This window comes from Polyodon spathula, chromosome 15 (assembly GCF_017654505.1).
Source record: "Polyodon spathula isolate WHYD16114869_AA chromosome 15, ASM1765450v1, whole genome shotgun sequence".
Lineage (NCBI taxonomy): Eukaryota > Metazoa > Chordata > Actinopteri > Acipenseriformes > Polyodontidae > Polyodon > Polyodon spathula.
In genome coordinates this window covers 35,938,241-35,963,542 of record NC_054548.1, presented here as the reverse complement: position 1 = coordinate 35,963,542, position 25,302 = coordinate 35,938,241, and the positions used below count along the sequence as shown (strand labels likewise).

The 25,302-nt window shown below is 37.1% G+C and overlaps 1 protein-coding gene across 3 annotated transcripts in view; it reads left to right on the top strand.

The window, feature by feature from the left end:
* LOC121327955 (cell adhesion molecule 2-like) overlaps positions 1 to 25,302 on the top strand; it is a 597,798-nt gene that overhangs the window by 557,040 nt on the left and 15,456 nt on the right. For 2 of the 3 annotated variants that reach the window (XM_041272337.1, XM_041272336.1), the window contains 3 exons: positions 229 to 319; positions 927 to 1,105; positions 10,071 to 10,175. In XM_041272337.1, the coding sequence (XP_041128271.1) occupies positions 229 to 319; positions 927 to 1,105; positions 10,071 to 10,175 (375 nt within the window). The remainder of the gene's footprint in view (positions 1 to 228; positions 320 to 926; positions 1,106 to 10,070; positions 10,176 to 25,302) is intronic. The other variant, XM_041272338.1, reaches the window with a different exon arrangement.

Below are 25,302 nucleotides of genomic sequence, written 5' to 3'. Positions count from 1 at the left end.
CATCTAGTATTTGCTATTATATAGTATAGGTTGAAGTGATAGTTTTGTTTTGTTTTCATTTGGTTGAATGTGTATTTACTTGAATTGAATTTAATAATAACTTATACATTATAATATGACAAGTGTTACCAGATGGCTGGGAGTCCTAACAAAGTGTTCTAATTAGCGAATAAGAAAATTATGGCATAAGACTGTATTTCATAATATTTCTGTATTAAAATATTGTAGATGCTCCTATTGTGAAGATCATACCACCCACAGAATTGCCACAAGAAGGGCACTATTTAACATTGGTCTGTGACTTCAACGGGAATCCCATGTAAGTTCAATTTAAATGTGTGCAGTAGTTATAAAACTATTTAGCTGACATCCCAATATCACATAAAGCAACTGTTTTGCTTCTGTTCCAAATTCAAATGATGCACAATTTGAAGGGACTTAGCCTCATTACTGTTGTTGAAAAGGACTCTTCTGTAAGCCTGAATTAAAAGATGTAACATTTATAATGATTTTTTTTAATGTAATTTAATTTTAGATTCACATTAACCTATAAATATTTACAACTGATGTAACCTTTCTCCAGTGACTTAGACTGAATACATTACATTACGTTTCTAAATATTTCACAAGAATCACACTGCAGGCATTGTCTAAGGCATACTATGCATATCAATTAACATTACAGATATATTTTTGATAAATACTAAAAGCATTCTTTTAGAAGCTCAGAAATAGCTACTCATCTATTGATGTGTCTGTCTTTCTATGAGCCGGAGCCCCTTTTAAAAGTTACAGTACCAACTTGTTTTCTCTATTGAATATGAGCATATTAGAATAGCTCTGGGGCTGTAAACAACATTTAGCTTGTTAAAACTGTTGTTGCATATCACCAGGTTTTATTATCCAGTTTACCCTTTTTTTGATAGTCCTGAACCAGTTATATGGACAAAGGATGGTGGGGAATTACCGGATCCTAACAGAATGACTGTCAATGGAAGGGAGCTGACAATTGCTTTTCTAAATAAGACTGACAATGGGACTTACCGGTGTGAAGCCAGCAACAGCATTGGGCAGGACAGTGCAGAATACCCACTGTTTGTGTGTGGTGAGTATAAAAAAAAAGTCATGGCAACCACAAGCTCTTGACCTTAAATACTAAGCATGCACAGGCTTGTTTCCATACTTTGAACCTGGAAAGCTATGGGTGATTCATTTATCATTCTGCTTTTATACACTTATTTTCAGCCAGTAACTACAATCTACTTGATAAAATAACTATTGGGATTATAATATTTTTTTCTGCAGCCACACAACCTTGAAGCCTGATCTCTTCAGATCTCAGAAGCTATGCATTTTTGGGCCTGGTTAGTATTTGGATGAGGAACTTCAATGGAAAAATGAGGCAGTTACAGTAATGGTGTTAGTGGGCCATCCTTAGGATAAACCGAGATCCTGTCTGCTACTGTGCACAGCAGAAAGCACTGTTACAGAAACACAATTTAGTGTTTTGTCAGTGTTGTATCTTCATATCAGAAATAGTACTGTGGAACATTTATAAAGGGTTTACTGAAGCGGAATGCTGAGTAAAAAAAAAAAAAAAAAACAGACCTGATATTTGTAGATGCATGATGTGCATCTATTTCAATCCCTAACTGTTTTTAGGAGGCCACACTTATTTTTATGTATTTGTTTATGACAAGGGGCTTACACTTCTTGTTTACTTGACTTTCTAAGCTCTGTTTTAAACACTGTAACATGAAGAGATGTCTAGTCATGGTAACTGAGAGATTAAATATTAAAAAAAAAAAAACATGAAACAACAACCTGGGGTCTATTTCACAGTCTGTAATGAAAATCAAACAAACCAAGTAAAACATTTTAAAAACTGACGTGAACCGTGTTTAAAGTGCATGGATTCCATTTGCTCGTCTGGGTTATGTTTACAAATGGGAAGCACATACCAGAAATGCAGTACCTGATGTTTCCTTAGCAAGAATAGAAAGCATCTTTCTTTGAAATAAAGCTGAACAGGAGAAACAAACTTAATGTCAGGGAAAACAGAGTGCAGAGGGTTCAGAAAGAACAACTGATAGCATATGTCAGAGACAATAAACCGAGGAAGGCATTTTCATTTCATAATGAATGTTTTATAAATCTGTAAAGTTGTTGCAAATGTAGATTATATCTCTCAAACAATATACATTAGGTTTGGGTTTTTTTATTCTTTCCTATGACTGAGGTAATTTGCACAGTTGCCAAAAGTAGTATTTTTCATAAATACAGGGGTTGAACAAATAACAAGAAAAACATGTCATACTATTGTACATAGGACCTGGATGGGCAGCCAGAAATGATGAGTCTATAAGGTGTTTAAACTGTCATGGAGGGTTACATTACTGCCTTTGATACCTTACTGCCATGTATGCCTTCAGGGAAGCGGGGGGAGATCTGTAGAGGAGCCTGTTATTCAAAATGGGCCACAAAATCATGCCTTTTGGTCCACAATAAACATTCATAATTAATTCTGTCTTGTATACAAAAGTACAAGAAAAATGAGAGAATGATTTTTGTCCCCTGTAAAAGTAAACCCATCCTGACAAACTTGCAACAAGGAGACATAGCTTTTATAAACAACAGAATGCAATTTTGCATAACAATTACCCCAAGTGTCTTTTTCATAGAGCAACAGTTTCTAATGTATGGCCCAACCCTTATAATCCATATTTGTGAAAGCTCAGGACTTTTTGAAAATGGATGGTTTAGTACAGGTTAAACAGGAGAATAAAGAAAAGCCTCATTAGCTGTGATTGGGGTTTGAGAAATGCTGCTGGCTATAGTGTATTATTTATCACCATGTTCAACTTTAATTCTAATTTATTAAATGTGTAAGCGGATGACATGCATTAGAGTCTGCAGATACATGATAAACCACATATCTGAGCTCATAAAGGGTGATAAACAGTCACATTCAGTTAACAGACCTTCAGACTCATCTATAAAACTACACATTGGAAATTACTCTGTAATTTTACAAGACAGCAGGGTAGGATATAAATGCCTGGCTTTATGTTTATGTGAAGAGATTTTTGTGCTGTGGTCTTATCAAGTAAAAAAGGTTTCCAGCTTGACATTAAAAATACACATTGACTTTCAATAGCATCACTATTACAGCCTTCAAAAGGATGAGGTAAATGGTCTTAAAAGAGATCAAATCCTGAAATTGTCAGGGACAAGCAGTGGCCTTAATGGTGATTCAGTCTTTTATATTGAGCTGGTAACATGGAAACCATTAAATATATATTACGTAAGGGGCAAATTATTTATTTATTAATTTATTTATTTTTTAACTCACTATTTGCTCCAAAATGTCATTACAGCCATATGAAAGGAGAGAAATGTTACACAACTTAAAAGTACCCTTAGGTATCTAATAACCCTTTCACACAGCGGGATCAATATCCCTTTGACTGTATACCAGATGCAGTTGTTCAGCCGGTTCCAAAATATATCACCATGTTGGTGTTCCATTACCCAAGTCGAGCGTTCACATGAGCATCCTTTATATATAGCAAATACCAGCATCCACTGTATTTTTGCTCTCTGCTTTTGCCTGAAGAGCTGGACTCTCTTCTTTTAAATATATTGTATTGCCTTCTTTGCAATACAATATGCAACCTACATTGTGCCTGAAGCTCCTGCAATTTGATACTTAACAGGTTGTAACATTGTATAATATAACTGAACATTTCAAGCAAACAAATGCAGCCAAATGAACTTCTTTGACAAACGACGATGTCATTTTGTTTTGTGATTTTTATTTGGTTTCCGCTGCAATGAAACGATCTGTTGACTGACAGGTTTAAAAGTTGTACTCACATGATCCCTTTGGCTGTGTGAAAGGGTTATGACAGTATTATACCGCTACAGATTGCGTAATTTCGTGCTGTGTGAATGGGTATTTAAATGTTTTTAGAAACAGCTCTGAGACAGCTTAGTAGTGGCATTTGTTTGTGTGTTTATTCCTAGTTTTTTTTTAACATTATTCAGTAACAGATGTTTTTCTCTTTCCAAAATAAAATGGTGCTAATGAAACTGGAGAGAACAGGGTTATTTTAAATGCAGATGTCAAACTCACAGCATTACAAATTCATAGCATTACATTTTAGAGAAAAGCTACATAATAAAATTAGTTTATAAAGTCAGTTTTAGTGGATGCAATATGTCTTTAAAATGCTAATCAATGCATTTATTTTACATTTATATTACATAGCATTGTGTAAAAGCTATTTAACTACCTCAGCTTTGTAAAATGTCAGGATTCAGGTTGTGTAACAACACATCTAGTACATACACAGACACACTCTGTTCCCTTTTATGGACCCATGTAAATACAAAGAGGAGTAATAAACTAATGCTATAAAACTGTAAAGCTTCCACTACAATAGTAATTAACTTCCTTACATAATCCGTTATTTTCTACCCATGATTTGTTCTCTTCAAACTATTAAGGCAGCATTCACATTGGGTTAGTTTCAACTGGACTCTGTTTTGTTTTTTTGTTTGAAACAATGTATCCAGGGCAGAGTTCATTTTTGTTCATAATGCAGTTTGCAAGTGCCCTCGGTTAATTTATATGGTGTGTTTACCGGATGTTTACAATATCCTGCAAGGCATATTGAAAGATGGCAACTGTTGGTGTATTGCTCCGGTTTTTAATATAGCATGTTTCAGATTCTTACATATTGCTGTGAAAGAAAGCACTGGGGGAGCACGTCGCTAATTTAATGAAGACATTTTTTGAATGCCTACAGCAGGAGAATAGGGCATTTTGTAGTTTATGCAATTTTGCACTGTTCTCCTACTCTCGGCATTAAACAAAGTAATTTGAGAAAATACTGAATATTTTACTATTTTTGTGAGTTTTGTCCAGTTCGACTTAGATTTTGATGTCTGACCATATTTCTATTAATTTCTTGCACTGCTCCTGTAGTTAAAGATTACCAGATTTCCAGAGAAAAAGTGGGGCTTTTTTTTTTATTCAATTCACTGACAATGTAGCAACTCTGAAGCTGTTAAAATACCAGTATATAACAACTAGGCCTGCAACTATTCGATTTTTATTTGCTTGCCAAATCTACACCCCCTTTCAAAATTTTTATTGCCTTATAGTCTGGAATTATAATGCATTAAAATATATATTTTTTTCATTTATCTACACATCCTACCCCACAACTTCTAAGTGAAAAAAAAAATTCTAGAAATTTGTAGAAAAGTAATTAAAAATAAAAACTAAATAGCTTGGTTGGATAAGTGTCCACCCCCTTGTAAAAGCAATCCAAAATTTGCTCAGGTGTAACCAATCACCTTCAAAATCACACACCAAGTTAAGTGGCTTCCACCTGTGTTAAATTGTAGTGATTCACATGATTTAAGTATAAATTCAGCAGTTCCTGCAGGTTCCATCTGCTGGGTAGTGAATTTCAAAGCAAAGACTCAACCATGAGCACCAAGGCGCATTCAAAAGAACTCTGGGACAAAGTTGTTGAAAGGCACAGATCAGTGGATGAATATAAAAAATATTAAAGGCCTTGAATATCCCTTGGAGCACAGTCAAGACAATTATTAAGAAGTGGAAGGTGTATGGCACCACCAAGACCCTGCCTAGATCAGGCTGCACCTCCAAACTGGATGACCGAGCAAGAAGGAGACTGATCAGGATACCAAGGATACCAAGAGGCCAATGGCAACTTTGCAAGAGCTACAACCCAAGACTGGTCAAAGTGTGCAAACTGGACAGTGTACAACAATATCCCAAGCACTCCACAAATCTGGCCTGTATGGTAAGGTGGCAAGAAGGAAGCCATTACTCAAGAAAGCTGACCTTGAATCCCATTTGAAGTAAGCAAAAAAACACTCAGGAGATTCTGTAGCCATGTGGCAAAAAGTTTTGTGGTCTGATGAAACTAAAATGGAACTTTTTGGCCTAAATGCAAAGCGTTATGTTTGGCGCAAACCCAACACAGTGCATCAGCCGAAGAGCACAATCCCTACTGTGAAGCATGGTGGTGGCAGCATCATGTTATGGGGATGGTTCTCATCGGCAGGGACTGGGGCAGTTGTCAGGATAGAAGGGAAAATGAATGGAGCAAAGTACTGAGAAGTCCTTGAGGAAAACCTGCTGCCCTCTGCAAGAAAGCTGAAACTGGGACAGAAGTTCACCTTTCAGCATGTCAACAACCCAAAGCACACAACCAAAGCTACACTGGAGTGGCTAAAGAACAAAAAGGTAAATGTCCTTGAATCCAATTAAAACTTTTTTCCCCTTAACAGTGTGGATTTTCCCCTTAACAGTGTGGAGTATGGTGTGTAGATAAGTGGAAAAAAAATCGTCATTTAAATGCATGAAACTCTGAGGCACTGACACAACAAAACATGAAAAAAGTTCAAGGGGGTGTAGACTTTCTATAGGCACTGTATTTTAGAAAGAATTTACCATTTTTTCTATCTTTATTTTTCAATTCATGCAGACAATTGGTGAAATCAACCTTTATGCTTTAAAAACACATTGTGGCAGGCTGGCGAGTGGATAGAGGCCCAGAGACAGACTGCAGTTCAAAAAAATATACTTATTATAAATAGATACAAACATAAAAAGGCCCAAGGGCCAAAACAAAGGGATTGAAACACACAAAGAAAGACAAAAAAGAAAAATGTACAAAATAAAGGTTTCCAGGCTGGGCAATGCCTTCACTGGATTTAGAAAATTGAAAAATCACAACCAAAAAAACACCAACCTGCTTCCTCAGCTCCCTCCTCCCAAATGAGAAGCAGAGGCCTCCTTTTATGTCAGGTGGCTGGGTGCTGATTGATCGTTAATTAACCTAATCAACCCCAGCCACCTGAACATAATAAACCCAGGCAGGTAGGGGAAATTAACCCCATCCCTGCCAATTTAAAAAGGGCAGAGCTTTGCTCTGCCACACACCTCCCCCCATGAACAACGTACACCGACCGCAATCGGCCAACTCTCCCCTTCCCCCCACCCTCCTCCCAAGAGTCCAATTATGTCCCTTGGGTGGGCTGTTATGGTGGGTGGTGGTGGGCGGGGTTGATGTCGGAGCCCCCAAACCTTCTTTGGTTGAGGGGGCCCCGGATCTCCAAGGTAGTACGGCGACGGCGGCCCGGCTCTCTCTGGTGGCGGCGACGGCGGCCCGGCTCCCTCTGGTGGTGGTGGTGGCGATGGCGGCCCGGCTCCCTCTGGTGGCGGAGGCGGCGGAGGTGGCGACGGCGGCCCGGCTCCCTCTGGTGGCGGAGGCGGCGATGGCGGCTCCTCCCTCTCTGGCTCTGGGAGAGGCGGCTCCTCACCCCTCTCTGGCTCTGGGAGCGACGGCAGCTCCTAACCCCTCTCTGGTTCTGGGAGCGACGGTAGCTCCTCACCCCTCTCTGGCTCTGGGAGCGACGGCAGCTCCTCACCCCTCTCTGGCTCTGGGAGCGACGGCTCCTCCCTCTCTGGCTCTGGGGATGGCAGCTCCTCCTCCCTCTCTGGCTCTGGGGACGGCAGCTCCTCCTCCCTCTCTGGCTCTCAGGAAGGCAGCTCCTCCTCCCTCTCTGGCTCCCGGGAAGGCGGCTCACCCCTCTCTGGCTCCCAGGAAGGTGGCTCACCCCTCTCTGGCTCTCGGGAAGGCGGCTCACCCCTCCCTATTGGAGTGACTGGGGCATCTCCCATGGCTACCACCAGGTAATTAACCACCATGAGGGCAACCTCTGGGAAGGACGCTGGGTGGTGTTGTTCCTCCCACTGTTCCCACCTCTCCCCATCTCGACGCCACAGCATGTTGATAACTATGGAGAGATCGTGGACGAGGTCTGCCTCAGGGTGCATCAACCAGTCCCAGATCTCCTGGGACGGTGGTGAAGGTGGTGGTGCTGGAGGTAGTGGGGTGGCCCCTGATGCCCGGGGTGAATACTGCACCTCTTCCTGGGCCTGGTTGTAGGGGCATCCTGCCCAGTTGTGGCCGTCCTCCTCACAACGGCCACACCAGTTTGCCGGTGGCACATCTGGGCAGGACCGCCAACGATGGTCCTCCTTCCTTCACCAGGAACACCAAGGGAAGAGGCTAGCCGGGTCCTCCAGCGGTGGCTGCAGCAGCTTACCTTTCTTCAGCTGCTGCTTGTTCTGTCTTTGCCGCTGTCTGCTCTTCTTTCCCATTTTTTTTTTTTCAAAAAAAAAAATAATTATCCCAAAAATTCCAAAAAAAAAATAAAAATACTGCTCTGAGCCTCTAGGTGGCGCTATCCCACTCTGACACCAAATGTGGCAGGCTGGAGAGTGGATAGAGGCCCAGAGACAGACTTCAGTTCAAAAAAATATACTTTTATTATAAATAGATACAAAAATAAAAAGGCACAATGGCCAAAATAAAAGGACTGAAACACAAAAAGAAAGACAAATAAGCAAAATGTAAAAATAAAGGTTTCCAGGCTGAGCAATGCCTTCACTGGATTTAGAAAATTGAAAAATCACAACCAACAAAACACCAACCTGCTTCCTCAGCTCCCTCCTCCCAAATGAGGAAGCAGAGGCCTCCTTTTATGTCAGGTGGCTGGGCGCTGATTGATCGTTAATTAACCTAATCAACCCCAGCCACCTGAACATAATAAACCCAGGCAGGTAGGGGAAATTAACCCCATCCCTGCCAATTTAAAAAGGGCAGAGCTTTGCTCTGCCACACACACACACACACACATACTTTTTATGTCATTGAGAAACGTCTCATTTAGCAAAGCCCCTTTATCATATTCAACATGCAACAAAATGGTTACCAAAATTGTAACTGAAATAACATTTTGTCAGAACAGAGCTATACCTTGTAAAGGTAAAGATCCTACACAAATTAAAAAGTTGTCTCAAATAAACCATAGAAAACACAGCATATTAAAGTGTATTAAACAGACTTTTTATTGCATAAATTTACAAGTAAAAATAATAAGCACAGAACAAAACATTAGACAGCCGAACAGAACTAACTTGCACTTATTCTTCAGCACAGCTGGAGACACTGGAAGGTAAGGCAGAAGGGCCGCTTCATCCTGCTGCGGATCTATAAAAATAGATCTATACCATTTAAACAGAATCATGTTTAAACAGCATGATTAAACAAATAATCTATAAAATTGTTTATTTTATTTTTGAATGGTGCTAACACAACCTAATAAATGATTCTGCTATTAACTTCCTAAGTACAATGATACAGTTTTGTACTAAAATTGTGAGTTTTTTAATACACTAGAAAATCTGAATGATTTGACAATTTTACTGTTTCAGACCGGACAAAAAATGAAAGTTGAAAACTGGGACAGCCCCTGATATATGTTTTCCTGTACTTTCTTATAATATGAACTACACATAAAATATTAAAGAGTCCCGCAGTTCACATTGACGTTTAGCAAGCAAACCAAACTCGGTGTGTTTGTCAAAGGGACCGAGACCACCTCTTTATGTTTACTCAATATGGTTCATTTCCCAGGAGGACTTTGTTGTACATACTTCACACCAAACATACTGGACCATACCAGGTACGGACTAAACCATGTAAATGGACCCAGTATGAACACAGCCTAATACAACTGAAAACAGATGTCAGCATTATAGTTATACACTACATACAAGTGTTGAATAATTCAATAATATGGGTGTGCAGGGTAACATGTCTAAACGAGCATTCGTTATGAGTATGGTTTTAGCCCTGCCCAAAATACCCATTATAGAAAAAATAAACATTAGGACTGCCAAATAATGTCAAAACATGTCTGGTCACTTTATGAGTTCTGGAAATGTGTTTAAACATTTTGGGTTTCTGAGCTTGTTCATTCAGCATCACATCACTTGGTAACATGTATCACTCTTTGTTGACTACATTTTGTCTTTTACTTTGTTATATATTTATGTCAGTGTTGTTATCATTTATTATTTGTTTACATTTAAACACATTTTTTAAATTATTTTTTTATGTTTGCCATTATGTTTACCTTCTGGTTTCTTTTATTTGTTTTGTTTTCCTGTTCACCAGATTTTCCCACAACTTTGTCTCCATCCACAACCACCCCTCCCCAAACCACAACAACCACAACCACAGTATCCATAGAAACCTCTGCAGCATCTCCCAGCACCACAGGTACAGTATTGCAGACACACTATATATACTTTATATACATTATATCTAGGGGTCTACCTAAATCGCGATTTTGTGGAAATCGTGAAATTGAAGGGTCACCACGAAATTCACCTCTTTTAGGAGCTGATGCATACAAGCAAGTACGAAGAGGGGAAAAAAGAAACCTGGTTTAAATGAACGACTGCACAATGCAAGCGACGCAAACTATGTATCTTCCTTCTGTAGATAGCCCTTTTTTATTCCTTTACCGTCCTGTGTGCATTGTACTTAAGCAAAAAACAAACAAAAAACGTCACAAATAACATTTCCAAAAATAATTCTCCAAAGCGATTAACATTGTTGTTTACTATTCAAATGACAACAAAGTTTTAATCAGCCTATCAGTGCGTCTTTACCGCCTGTACTGTGCAGTAGGGGGTGGGACAAAAGTTGGTGCTGCATTGTTTTGATTTATAAAAAAATCTAGCTTTCAGCATTGGAGGTAAAATAATAGAAATGGACGACAAAAAAAGTATATTTTGGCTGATGATCATTTCAAGATATTTTCCAAAGAAACTACATGCAGACTGAGGTAATTGTTTTGCATATCTGAATGTGTCTTTGGAGAAAATACGATCGATAACTATTTAGCTTCAGAATCACACATTAAATAAGGCTACTACAGAGGCTGCTGAACAGAACGTAAAATACACAACTTTCAGAAACCAAACTGGAAAGTCAGCCCAGACAAAAAGTATTCCTGTTTGCAAGTTAAATCAATACTAAAACGATCTAGCACAGCCACCCCGCCTCAACCTGCTGCTTACTTTTTCGCAGTTGGAATTTTAGACCCAAATAGCCACGTTTTCTTTGTTTTGACTCGGTACTAATAAAATAAATTATTGGATGGGACAAATAACATGAAAACGAACTTTCTGCATACATTGCCTTTATTAAAGTATGTCAGATGCCTTTGGGTAAATTAGTTTTGGGGCTGTTTCTTATCGATTTCCACATCTGTATAACTTGACAAAGCTTTGCCTTAACTTCCAACCAATTAAGTGGATGCAGAATACGCAATCTCTGTATGGGCAAGTCAACTGCAGGGGGATGCTGCATGCTTGCCTTGATGACAGCACTTTGTTTTAGTAAGGAAGCAAGCACCATTACTTTTAGGCTTTATAGTGTTCTGAAATGCTGTCTACTTAGGTTTATTTAATGTTTAAACAGGTCTGTGAAATCCTAATTTTATTCCGCAGCCTACCCGTGAAATATATGTAAATTTACCGCAATTTAAGGAGACCCCTAATTATACGTGTGTGTTTATATACTGTATATATATATATATATATATATATATATATATATATATATATATATATATATATATATATATATAGATATATAGTGTGTGTGTGTGTGTGTGTGTGTGTGTGTAAGCAATAAGGCATGACATGGTGTGTGACACAGTTCAATATCACCACGGCCCAGGTGCATTGCAACCACAAGGCTAAGGCAAGTGGCTTCAACAGCTTGTGGCGTGGTGATATTGGAAATATAAGTACCATCTAAAAGTACCATCTGAAAGCACGTCTGGAGTTTGCCAGAAAGAATGAGAGTGACCCAGCTGCGATGTGGGAAAAGTTTTTGTGGTCAGATGAGACCAAGATAGAGCTTTTTGGCCAAAACTCAAAGCGCTACGTGTGGCGCAAACCTAACACTGCCCATGCCTCAAGACACACCATCCCTACAGTGAAGTATGGTGGTGGCAGCATCATGTTGTGGGGATGCTTCTCATCAGCAGGGACTGGGCATCTTGTTACAAATGAAGGAAGAATGGATGAAGCAAAATACAGAAAAATACTGCAAGAAATCTGCTTCAGTCCACTAAAAAACTGAAGCTTGGGAGGAATTCACATTTCAGCAGAACAAATATCCTAAGCACAAGGCCAAAGCAACACTGGAATGGCTCAAGAACAAAAAGGTGAATGTCCTACAGTGGCCCAGTCAAAGTCCTGATCTCAATCCCATTGAGAATCTGTGGCACTATTTAAAAATTGCGGTCCACAAGCGTCGTCCAACCAACCGGAACAACCTGGAGCAAATCTGCCAAGAAGAATGGGCAAAAATCACTCCGACAAGGTGTGCAAAGCTGGTACGTACTTACTTAAAAAGACTTAAAGCTGTTATTGCAGCGAAAGGTGGCTCTACCAGATATTAATGTGTGGGGGTTGAATACTTATGCAAGCAAGATATTTCAGTTTTTTATTTTTATTAAAAATATTTCCCAACATAAAACTAATGTCACCATACAATAACTGATTTTGAGTTTAAGTGTTTTACAATAAAATATTGAACAGAACGAAATTTCAATGTACCATTTGTAATTCAGTAATATGAGAGAATTGGTCAGAGGTCTGAATACTTTTGCAAGGCATATATATATATATATATATATATATATATATATATATATATATATATATATATATATATATATATAAATAAAAAAAAAAAAAAAATAAGAAACTGCAGAAACCAATCCTGAAGTACTGAGGTATGTGTGCGAAAGTAAATAAAATGCAGTAAAATGTACAGTAAACCAGTATGTGCATTGCACAGTCAATATAAACATCTACACCACACTGTTGTTTATAGACACTTTTCAAGGGGGCAGTAATAATAATTTTTTGTTTATAACACCTTCTATAATTATAACCTATTCTGCCCTTCACCTCATTGTACGTAAAGTAAGTTGTTCTGCCTAGCCTAAAATATTTTTGCAGGAATGTCGTGTGATGTTGCAGTGATGAGCCTATAGGCAAATAGTTTACCAGTTTTATGTTATTCATTATCCATGGCCTTCTTGATACAGTCTAGGTCTGACAAGGCAGACAAAAATATTTACCTTTTTCAGGGGCTGGCAATTCTTTAGATGATGTCATGGATGGCACTGCTAGCAATAGGAAAAGATGACGAGAACAACATAGATTAAAAACAAAAGCAGATGAAAACAAATAAATAACATGGTGTTATACAGATGCATGGTCTGCAGCAATGAATATGTTTTAGAATTTAGAGTTGGATTCCTCATTAATAGTACATTGTCCTTTATCAAACAGGGCAATTAGGATAAAATGCCAATATTTTTGTTTAGACATGGAAAAGCCAGTTGTGTCAAAAGCAAAATTCAGCTTAATACCTGATGATTTCAAATGATCACAGCACATCCCTTCCTAATGTATTCAACTAAATACTTTCAGTGTTTGGTGACCTATAGGAACTAGATTGATCATCCCCAGCTAATTCAGTAACATGAGAGAATTGGTCAGGCGTCTGAATACTTTTGCAAGGCACTGTATATATATATATATATATATATATATATATATATATATATATATATATATATATATATATATATATATATATATATATCAGCTCTGGAAAAAATTAAGAGACCACTGCAAAATTATCAGTTTCTCTGGTTTTACTATTTATAGGTATGTGTTTGGGTAAAATGAACATTTTTGTTTTATTCTATAAACTACTGACAACATTTCTCCCAAATTCCAAATAAAAATATTGTCATTTAGAGCATTTATTTGCAGAAAATGACAACTGGTCAAAATAACAAAAAAGATGTAGTGTTGTCAGACCTCGAATAATGCAAAGAAAATAAGTTCATATTCATTTTTAAACAACACAATACTAATGTTTTAACTTAGGAAGAGTTCAGAAATCAATATTTGGTGGAATAACCCTGATTTTCAAGTACAGCTTTCATGCGTCTTGGCATGCTCTCCACCAGTCTTTCACATTGATGTTGGGTGACTTTATGCCACTCCTGATGCAAAAATTCAAGCAACTAGGCTTTGTTTGATGGCTTGTGACCATCCATCTTCCTCTTGATCACATTCCAGAGGTTTTCAATGGGGTTCAGGTCTGGAGATTGGGCTGGCCATGACAGGGTCTTGATCTCGTGGTACTCTATCCACACCTTGATTGACCTGGCTGTGTGGCATGGAGCATTGACCTGCTGGAAAAACCAATCCTCAGAGTTGGGGAACATTGTCAGAGCAGAAGGAAGCAAGTTTTCTTCCAGGACAACCTTGTACTTGGCTTGATTCATGCGTCCTTCACAAAGACAAATCTGCTCGATTCCAGCCTTGCTGAAGCACCACCAGATCATCACCGATCCTCCACCATATTTCACAGTGGGTGCGAGACACTGTGGCTTGTAGGCCTCTCCAGGTCTCTGTCTAACCATTAGTCGACCAGGTGTTGGGCAAAGCTGAAAATTGGACTCATCAGAGAAGGTGACCTTACTCCAGTCCTCTACGGTCCAATCCTTATGGTCTTTTGCAAACCTCAGCCTGGCTCTTCTTTGCTTCTCACTGATGAAGAGCTTTTTTCTAGCTTTGCACGACTTCAGCCCTGCCCCTAGGAGCCTGTTTCGAACCGTCCTCGCCGTGCACGTCACCCCAGCTGCCGTTTGCCATTCTTTTTGTAGGTCACTTGATGTCATCCTACGGTTGCTGAGTGACATTCAAATGAGTTGTCGGTCATCCCCGTCAGTGGAGAGTCGTTTTCACCCTCTGCTGGTCTGTAGCTTTTTTGTCCTCAATGTGTGCTGCTTGACCTTGTTCTTATGAACCGCCGTCTGAAATTTTAAGGATGGAAGCAACCCAACGCTTACTGTATCCCTCTGCCAGTAAAACCAGAATTGAACCCTTCTTTTCCTCACTCAAAACTTTCCTTTTCAACTTTTCCTTTTCAACCTTGGGGTTGTCTCCCATACAGCAGCTCAAAGGTAGAAAACCCAGTTGAACTCTGTGGAGGTAGGGAAGAAGTATGTTATCTCAATTCTCTCAAAAGAAGTATCAATAAGGGACAATGGGACCGACCTCATGGTAACGGTAGCAGACTGGAAAGGGGGCCCCTGTTCTAACCTTGCTGGGGTCGACCTTGTTCTCCTTTTTTTTGGTGGGAGGTCGTCCATTGGGTTTCGAGGGGGTGCAGGTCTGGGAGTGATGGGTGACGAAGGTCCCTCTTGAAATCAGGACTTAAAGGATGTGTTGCAGTAAGAATACCTCAATTAAGAAAGGGGTACAAGACTGAAAGGCTAAAATATGCAGAATAACACAGAAATTGGACTATGGAACAATGGTCAAAGATGTTTTGGACTATTGATGGGTGGGCGACACCTTTCCCTTCTGCCAGTTCTGTTGTCAATTCAATGCTTGCCTTCTTTCTATTCCTTAAGGATATTATCTTCAAGTATTGCACATCCTTGTTAGACAGCTTTTTGGGTCTTGCAGTCCTGGGTTTGTCAATTACAGATGATGTTTCTCTGTACTTGTTGATTATGCTTTGGATACCACACCTTTTCACTTAAGGTTGTTATAATAGTAGAAAACACTACCACCTCCGAAGGTGGAGGCTTATTTAGTAAATAATGCTCTTTTTAATAGTAGAAGAATTAACATGTCTTAAGACTTTTGCACTGCAGCCTATATATATATATATATATACTATATATATATATATATATATATATATATATATATATATATATATATATATATAGTCGTATTCAAAGTAAGGTATTGTGTGAAACCTGTGAAAGTTTGATGTTTTGGGTACCGGTAAACAGCTTAGCTGTCCGGGATAGTAGTTAGGTTCCTGGTGAATGTTTAGTTAGTGCTCCGAATAGGAGCTAGGTGTTTGTTTTTGTTTATTTCATTTTGTTTATTAAAAGTGCGCGTGAGCGCTGTTCTGTTCAATCCTGTGTGTTGGGTCGTGACTTTGAAGGGAGAAGAACCCGTGCGAGCCTGTGTGGTAAGAGGCAAGTTGCCTCTATATGGTAAGAGGCACGCTCGGACTACATATATATATATAATTATATATATATATATATATATATATATATATATATATATATATATATATTATATATGTATGTATAATTATACCACGATTGCGCTATAAGCTATACTTGCCGCCTACAGATCTAGATAGTTCATTCCATAGTTTAGGGACTTTATAGCTGAATGCTGTACTGCCTGTGTTCTTCTGAATCTTGAGTAAGGCCATTTAAAACTTTATAAGTTAAAAGCTTCAAATAAACCCTAAACCATTCATGTAGCCAATATAAGGCTGCTAACACAGGGTTAATGTGTTCATACTTTTTTGTTCTAGTTAAAACTGTGGCAACCACATTTTGCACAAGCTGCAATCGAGAAAAAACATCAGATAAATAGCAGAAAAAAGAGCACTGCAATAATCAATCCTAGATGTTTTAAAAGTTGCATTGACTTCTATTTATGATTTTAGTATACATGTGATAATGTATTTGATCCTGATATCACAGGAGCAAGGTTGTTGCGGTAGTAGAATCTGTTACACCATACTGCTAATAAAGCCACATTTTACTGTGGTGCTAACTTGCCCACTGCTAACTAAAGAAACACGTTCTAGAGCTAAGGATTAGATAAAGCTCAAAATAACAAATGAAACCAAAAATATGTTCTCATTAGGATTTCACTGCAGCTGATCACAGTAAATACAGATTTGAAAAGTACATGATCTGTAGCATAGCTAGGGATGATCAATCTAGTTCCTATAGGTCACCAAACACTGAAAGTATTTAGTTGAATACATTGGGAAGGGATGTGCTGTGATCATTTGAAATCATCAGGTATTAAGCTGAATTTTGCTTTTGACACAACTGGCTTTTCCATGTCTAAACAAAAATATTGGCATTTTATCCTAATTGCCCTGTTTGATAAAGGACAGTGTACTATGAATGAGGAATCCAACTCTAAATTCTAAAACATATTCATTGCTGCAGACCACGCATCTGTATAACACCATGTTATTTATTTGTTTTCATCTGCTTTTGTTTTTAATCTATGTTGTTCTCGTCATCTTTTCCTATTGCTAGCAATGCCAGCCATGACAACATCTAAAGAATTGCTAGCTGAAAAAGGTAAATATTTTTGTCTGCCTTGTCAGACCTAGACTGTATCAAGAAGGCCATGGATAATGAATAACATAAAACTGGTAAACTATTTGCCTATAGGCTCATCACTGCAAGATCACATGACATTCCTGCAAAAATATTTTAGGCTAGGCAGAACAACTTACTTTACGTACAATGAGGTGGAGGCCAGAATAGGTTATAATTATAGAAGGTGTTATAAACAAAAAATTATTATTACTGCCCCCTTGAAAAGTGTCTATAAACAACAGTGTGGTGTAGATGTTTATATTGACTGTGCAATGCAGATACTGGTTTACTGTACATTTTACTGCATTTTATTTACTTTCGCACACATACCTCAATACTTCAGGATTGGTTTATGCAGTTTTTTATTTGTTTTTTTTGTTTATTTAACTAAAGAGTAAAGAGTCCAAGTCTGAGGTGTTCTTGCTGGGGTATCATGTGAAAATGTTGTATCTTATTAAATATGCTTTAAGAGTAGAAAATATGTAAATGGGATATAGTTTAATTATAGATAATTAGCATGAAATTATCATTACAGCTGTCAAACCACAGTGGACTCCATTTTCCAGTTCCACAAATTAAGCTGTGCTCCTGTGCAGTAAGCAAACTGTGTATTATCTTCTTTGATAAGTTGCTCGTATAGTTGATAAAAAATAACTGATGATCTTAGCAGTGCACACAGGAGAGATTAAAGGAGCCTGATGCCAATATATTTAAATACATTATTTGATATAAATATTTGCTTTTGTTTTTACAAGAAAAGCACAGAAAAAATAGTAAACAATAATTGTACTCCACATTTTATATAGTATCAAAAGGCTTTAACATGCAAGCATAACCACCAATTTCATAGTGTGCTATTGAAATATCATACATGTTCCTAAAATCACAGGGGTACACACTGGATAAACTTTAACGTTTAACCAAATAACGGAAGGACAATTTAAAATAATCAAAGATTGCATATCACTTCACAGAAATTGCATAAATTCAATCCACAAGTGTCATACTATAGATGGGCAGTTAGGACAGATGAACATTGTATCTGGTCCTGTTCTTCTATAAAACACCTTTGTGATAAAATAGGTAGCAATATTAGAGCTATATGTGGTTTACCATTTGAAAATGACCCCTTGTGCTTATCTTAGGAGCTCCTATGAATGTACACTGAGATGGATAAGTTCATAGGAGGTCTTCTAGCAATGGCTAGAAAGTGTGTCCTAACAAATTGGACTTTGGACAGACCACCTACGACTCTGCAATGGTATAAGGCTATTTACAGTATACTCCCACCTGGAATTTTTAACATATTGAGGAGAAAAAGTACAATTCCACAGGATTTGGCATCCTTTTTTGCTACATGTAGGACCTGATCTCTCAGATCTAATATTGCAGAATATGCGGAGTGTGTTAAGCTATAAACAAATGGTGTAAAACAGCCTCCCGGAGGCCAGGGTCATTCACACAAGGTGCTGTGATCCCAGTGCAGGTAACAATTCTCCAGGTATCCACTGTGGAGTGGGTTGATGGGAAAAGGGGAGTTGTATTGTTAATAGGGGTGCTATTCCTGTACTTTACAAGTAGATGTGGTTATTCCCAAACAACATAGGACTGCAAAAAGGGTTTGTTTTTTACCCATGGAAAATTGTTTGCTTGAAGCTGGATTAAAGGACGTATTTTGCTACTTGCCACTTGATATAAATATACTTGATAAAAATATAAATAGCAAGCTAAATTATAAGCCAAATATTACACATGTATTATTCTGGGATGAAAAGCTGTACATTTATAATATGTAGAAACTGTTTTTGTTACATGGTTGTGGTTGTGGTCGTGGCGGTTATTCATAGTAAGCTTTTTGTCTCTATAGCACCGTGTAACAAGTTTTTTTTTTTTTTGTTCCTGGGTAGTAAGCGTTATTTCTTAATTGCTTATGCCTCAAAAGTATAGAAAATGGCTATTATTCCCCACAAACTTTGCTTTTGTGACCAGGACAGTGATATTTCAAAATATCACTATTTCCAATGGGAAAACGGGCAAATGTGTGTCTTTTCGTTCACATAAAGTCAGAAAAAAACAACATGAATCCAAATTAACATGTATTTATACTAAAGTAATACAAAAATGACTACAAAAGTATAATCGTAAATCTCGAAAAACTACTCACTTCTAAATCTTTTGTAGTCATTTGCCCGTTTTCCCATTGGAAATAGTGATATTTTGAAATATCACTGTCCTGGTCACAAAAGCAAAGTTTGTGGGGAATAATAGCCATTTTCTATACTTTTGAGGCCTAAGCAATTAGGAAATAACACTTACTACCCAGGAACAAAAATGGTTTTACATAGTGTAGTCTACCCTGATAGATTTATGTTTACTAAACACATAATTGAAAAGCCGATGCTGAGATTTTGCCAACAAGACCTAATCAAAGTATAAGACCTAATCAAAGTTTAAGCCAGGTTTCGATGGATCTTTTGGGCCTCTTGTTCATGGGGCTTCACCAGTTCCTGTCACACAATCCCTTAAGTTGAATATTCACCACAACATTTCTTTGTGAGTTTAAATGATTCATGGTAGGGAATAGTATGGTAATCAAAAAAGGTAAATTATGCCAGTAATGAAAGATACATAATGAATGCTACTCAAATATGGTCAATTCATGACAGAAACAGAGCCCCACCTATGTGACAAGGCAGATGAAAACAATATTTTGGAGCAACATGTGTTTGCAAGTGCAGCACAAGAGATACAAAAAAATGTTCTGGTAGTGCAAGCCAGATATTAATTCCTTGCCAAAGAATCTATAGGTAAGTAAAATGATTGGATACAAAAATAGCATTCACAAACACAGATTTTTAATGATTACACTCTGTTTATGAAATTGTTTCTTAAAGAAAAGCAAATCAAATGCAATACATGCAGTTTACAACAGGAGTCACTTGGTAATGTTTTTGAGCTGTCTTGGTACAGAGATGGTATTTCTGCACAACAGAGCTACAGGTCAATTTAGAGGTCTCAGCAGGTGGTTTGTGAGCTCCAAGGCGACACAGATGCTGGTCTATGCTACCATGGCTTTTTGTGCATCAGATGGTTTTTCTTGCCCACGGCTTTCTGCGCAACAAATGTTTTTTCTCCCTCTAGCTTCTGCGCCCCTGAAAATATCGTTATATGCACCCTTATATTACCATATAGGATGTGGAAAACTACATCATGTGATGTATTCTACCAATAAACACCTGCCACCTTCCTTGATTAATCCAATGATAAGGTTCTAACACCTTTTTTAGTGTTAACAAGCATATTTATTTAGTCACCATTTAGCGATATTCACATTATGTGTGTCAGCTGTAATTAGGCAGAAGATGGAACTGGTTATAAAGATATTTTAACATAACTGGAGTTTATGAAAATACTTAACCATTTCGAAAGCAGAACTTGTGATGTGGAAAAGAGCAAATGGCTAATGAAACAATAACAGCTTCTGCCATTTAACTGAAGCAGAATAACATGCACAGGGTGCGTGTTTATTAGAAAAAGCATACATGTTCCATTTGTATAGCATGTTATTTCTTGCAATATCAATCTATACATTTTCACAGGGATATAATTTTGAGACACCCTTTAAATGTTTGCTCCAAATAATAGATACTTGCTAATAGTATAGCCTTGGTTGAGTCTAAACTGAAATCTGCAGTCTTTAGGACCTTAATTAATGTGCAGTTAACATGCATGACTTACAGATGAGCAGCTCTCGTTTAAATTATCAGTGAATTTTCCTTGGCCCCATAAATCATGTAATCATTTCTTATAAACATGTAAGAGAGTTTAACATGTTCACTTTAATAATTGAGTATAAGACAGTTTATTTTTATTTAAGAATATATTTTATTAAATTGTAAAGAGCAAATGCACTGTTAAACTAAATAAAGACCAGATATTGGCTATGACTTCTGGCACCCAGAACGGAATGTTCTTTTTTTAAAACACTATTGTTGGGCTTACTGTTTCTTGAATAAATCATATTTCCTGTAAGAAAATGCACAGTTATCTATATTCTGCGAATGTTCATACATTGCACCTTCACCAGCCAAGAAAAAGCTGCTAGCTTTGCATGATACCACTGAAGGTCAAGTCATTTTAAGGCGTGCAATTGTTTGAAATAAAAAGAGAAATAGCAGCTAGGGAGCCATCAACACCCCTCTCCCAGTCCGACAGGTATGCTGAATGAGAAATACGCCTTAAGGAGAATTCTAAAAGACGTGAATCTTGGGATTGACTATTCTCATCTGCAAGTGCAGATCTGAGATGTAGTAGAGCTAAAGCTACAGTGTATTCTGGATTAGTTTTAAACATGTCCATGAAACAACAAACTGTAGAGTAAAACTACATTTCCTAAAATAAATATTCTAACCTTTGTAGTTTGCAAAAGAAATAAGAACATTATTGCAGAAGAAATATTTCATGTAAAATGTTCCTATTATTTGTATCAAATAACATTTTTTCCAACTGCAACTCCCGCACCACAAATCAGGCAAGTACACTTGTCTATTACTCCTGTAAACAAAAACTCTTGTTTTCCCACTCTTTGTGGAAATAGTAAGTTTTTTGTCTCTTTTTGGACGAACCTGCTTCTGCATCCATGATTCATACTGAACCGATACATAGTGACAGACCTTTTTTATTTATTTTTTTAAATACATAAAATAATAACTGTGCGTGCGATCCAACTCGATAACTAATCATAAGATTCCAAAACTACTACGATAGGTCTGTATTGTTTACTATGAAGTAACACACACACACACACACACACACACACACACACACATATATATATACTGTATGTGTATGTGTATGTGTGTGTGTGTGTATTGTCAGGAGCTACTTTTAAACCACAGGGTAGCTACTAGTTGCTCGTGATCGATATGTTGAAGACCCCTGATTTATATGAACAACAGCTGCTACCACTTTGCGTAGTCAAAAAGGCTGCGACACAATGCATCTCATACAGCTAATACTGAAGCTGCACAGCTTTTAGCTATCTGCGTCTGATGTATCGCATTCATCTGCAAAAGAAGTGCTGTATGAACCAGGTTTTAATAGAGTTTTTTACAATTCTAAAAAAAAACAGCATGTGTATGACAGAATGACTTCAGTCTTCAGTGCAGTGATGTCCTAAGCTGCATTACAATAAAAAATACTATTTATTTAAATGTAATCCTTCACAAACGAACTAGAGTGATAGCATGTGTTTAAAACTAAATTAAATATGTATATACAGCATGTTCTTCCTGATGTAAGCATTCATGGTATAAACAAGATATGTCTTGAAAAAACATAAATTATGGGATCTATGTCATGGGTCTTAAACGGCAGAAGAATACCAAACTGGACCAAAAGCTTGTTTGTTGTCATCGCATCTACCATCCATCGTAATTCATAATAACATATCCTCTATATCAGTGTTTCCCAAACTTTGATTGGTGACCCAAATGAACAAAGAAATAATGAACCCACGATCCAAAATTATTCACAATTCAGTATTTTAACTTAAATACTTCTTAACCAGTCAAAAAGCAATCTTTCATTTATTTGTATCTACACTACACTATATAAGCATTCAGGCTTTGATAATTTTACAGGTTGCTAAAATATTTGCTTTTTATTTTTTTAAATCAATTATTAGTAAAAAATAGTATTAAACTAACACCAATTAAAAATGGTGTTGCAACATACTGAATACCAGTTTGAATTTTCAGTTTAACATCAAGTGTTGCAAACATACTGACACCCTGTCAAAGATTAGGCTAGCCACTACTGATAATTACAGCATAACTTTCAGAAAGGGCAAAGTGAAAAAAACGTCGCAAAACACCCTTGCTACAACAGACAGATGGCAAACTGTATTTTTAAAAGTCCTATAAGTCAGTTGCTTAATGGCATTTCAGGGTGTATGCTTGATGAGCTGTGTGGTCATGTGGTTAAAGAAAAGAGCATGTAACCAGGAGGTCCCCAGTTCAAATCCTGTCTTAACCACTTAACCTCCTTGTGCTCTGCCTTTCGGGTGAGACAACCTTGTAAGTGACTCTGCAGCTGTTGCTTAGTTCACACACCCTAGTCTCTGTAAATTGCCTTGGATAAAGGGGTCTGCTAAGTAAACAAATAATAATGAAAATACACTCGCATTACAGTTTGTTCAGCGATTGAAGCCTGTAATTAGTTCTATTTTGTAGTAACGTCATATTTTCAAAAGGTACAAAAAACATTATACACCAAAATATACTTGTTAATTAAGATATGACCCCTCTTGAGTCTTACTTAAACTGAGAGCACTGACAGGGCTACTGAGCTGTAATCGACAATGGAGGATATCGAAGCGCTTCCAATTTAACTGTAGCACGAGAGGGAAGGGAGGAGAAAACGACCCTACACTAAACATAGAATATATCTTCCCTGTCAGATACTTATAGATCTAACTAAAACAACTTATGTATACAGATTGGATATAGGCACTTTCACACAGCTGTGATATCTGCTTAAGTCTGATTTAGAATCACAAACAACCCACAGTCAAACCATAGTTGTACCTGTAAAGGTTACAGCAGCCCTTCATTTTTCTATATCAAAGATACTGATTGATGTTACAGATGCACTTTTCCGAATGGCAAGGGAGCATGTATTATATCCAATTGGGGATGTGGAACAAAATAGACCCAAACACAAATGTTATAAGTTGTCTGGCTTCCAATGTTATAAGTTGTCTGGTCGTTCAGAGCCATCATAAAATAAGTCTGCTCTGTGCTAATTTAATCAAAAAACTGAACAAATAAACAACCAGAACACATATCATTTTTGACAGCTCATCAAGGAAGGAAGAGACAAGTCATTCATATTTTACATTTGAAATGTCAATGTGAGGAAAGATATATATATATATATATATATATATATATATATATATATATATATATATATATATATATGTAATAGTAAATTGGTATTGAGTTTCATATTACATGGTTCCCCTGGGAGGAATTATTTTGTCTACAAATAAATGTGAAATAAAGCTGTGCCTTTTCCCTTTGTGAGAATGTTATGCTGGTTATATTATACATATATCATTATGATGCCTTGGGCTTTATTTTACAACATAGTATCTAGATGTTTATAATTGAAAAACTCTGCTGTTATATAAGCAATATGCAACAGAAATATTGCTGTATATATTGATCATGAATACAAACTTTTTAAAAAAACAATTGTTTTTTTAATTAAACTTGTACAGATATTTGGAAGCTTTTAAAATTAATATTAAAGGAACTTATAGACTTGTAAACTTATAGACTTCTTAAGCCTTGTACAATATGTTCCTGTTTATGCCCCAGATAGAATAAAAGGATGCTTGTGAAATGTGTCATAATAATAAAGTGAAAATTATGTTTTGTAAACAACAAAACCTCATGCATTGGAATAACATTAGCTGAATAAATACCATTTATTAGAGGAACATTGCAAAGTGAGGATGGAGGATTGGAATATAAATATTTAAAGAGAAATCTGCATTCATATTCCAATATTAAATCACATAGAAAGAAAAGTCTCCAGCCTTATTAAAAGATAATGTGTTCTGCAGTGTGAACGATTGATCATTTTGTACTGTACAGCTTCTATCTTTTAAGAGGCACAGCTGATGAATTCTGTCAATCTGTAACAGATGAAACGAACATTTATAAAACTACTATATTTCCAAGAGAAATAATGAACCCCAAAACAGCACAGAGTAATAAAATGGGTCATACTCCTTATATTAATCTTTATAGCCTAATAAATTCGTTTTCATATTATCCATTTTGATTAAAGTGTTGTCAGTCAGTAAATTTGCCTTGGGAATATTTATGAGGTGGCCTGGCACATGAAGATCATAAATAGTTTCAGTTCAAGATATCCAATTAGAAAAACATCGGAGTGCATGCCTCAGGTAACGCATAGTAGTTACAAGGATCATTTATTAATATTGGATAATAACAAGCGAGGCTACAAGCAGCTCAGAAGGCACACAGCACTGATAGGCTAAACTGATGTAACTTTTTTTTTTTTTTTTCCTAGTGTATGCAAATTCTTTTTAAGGTTTTTTTT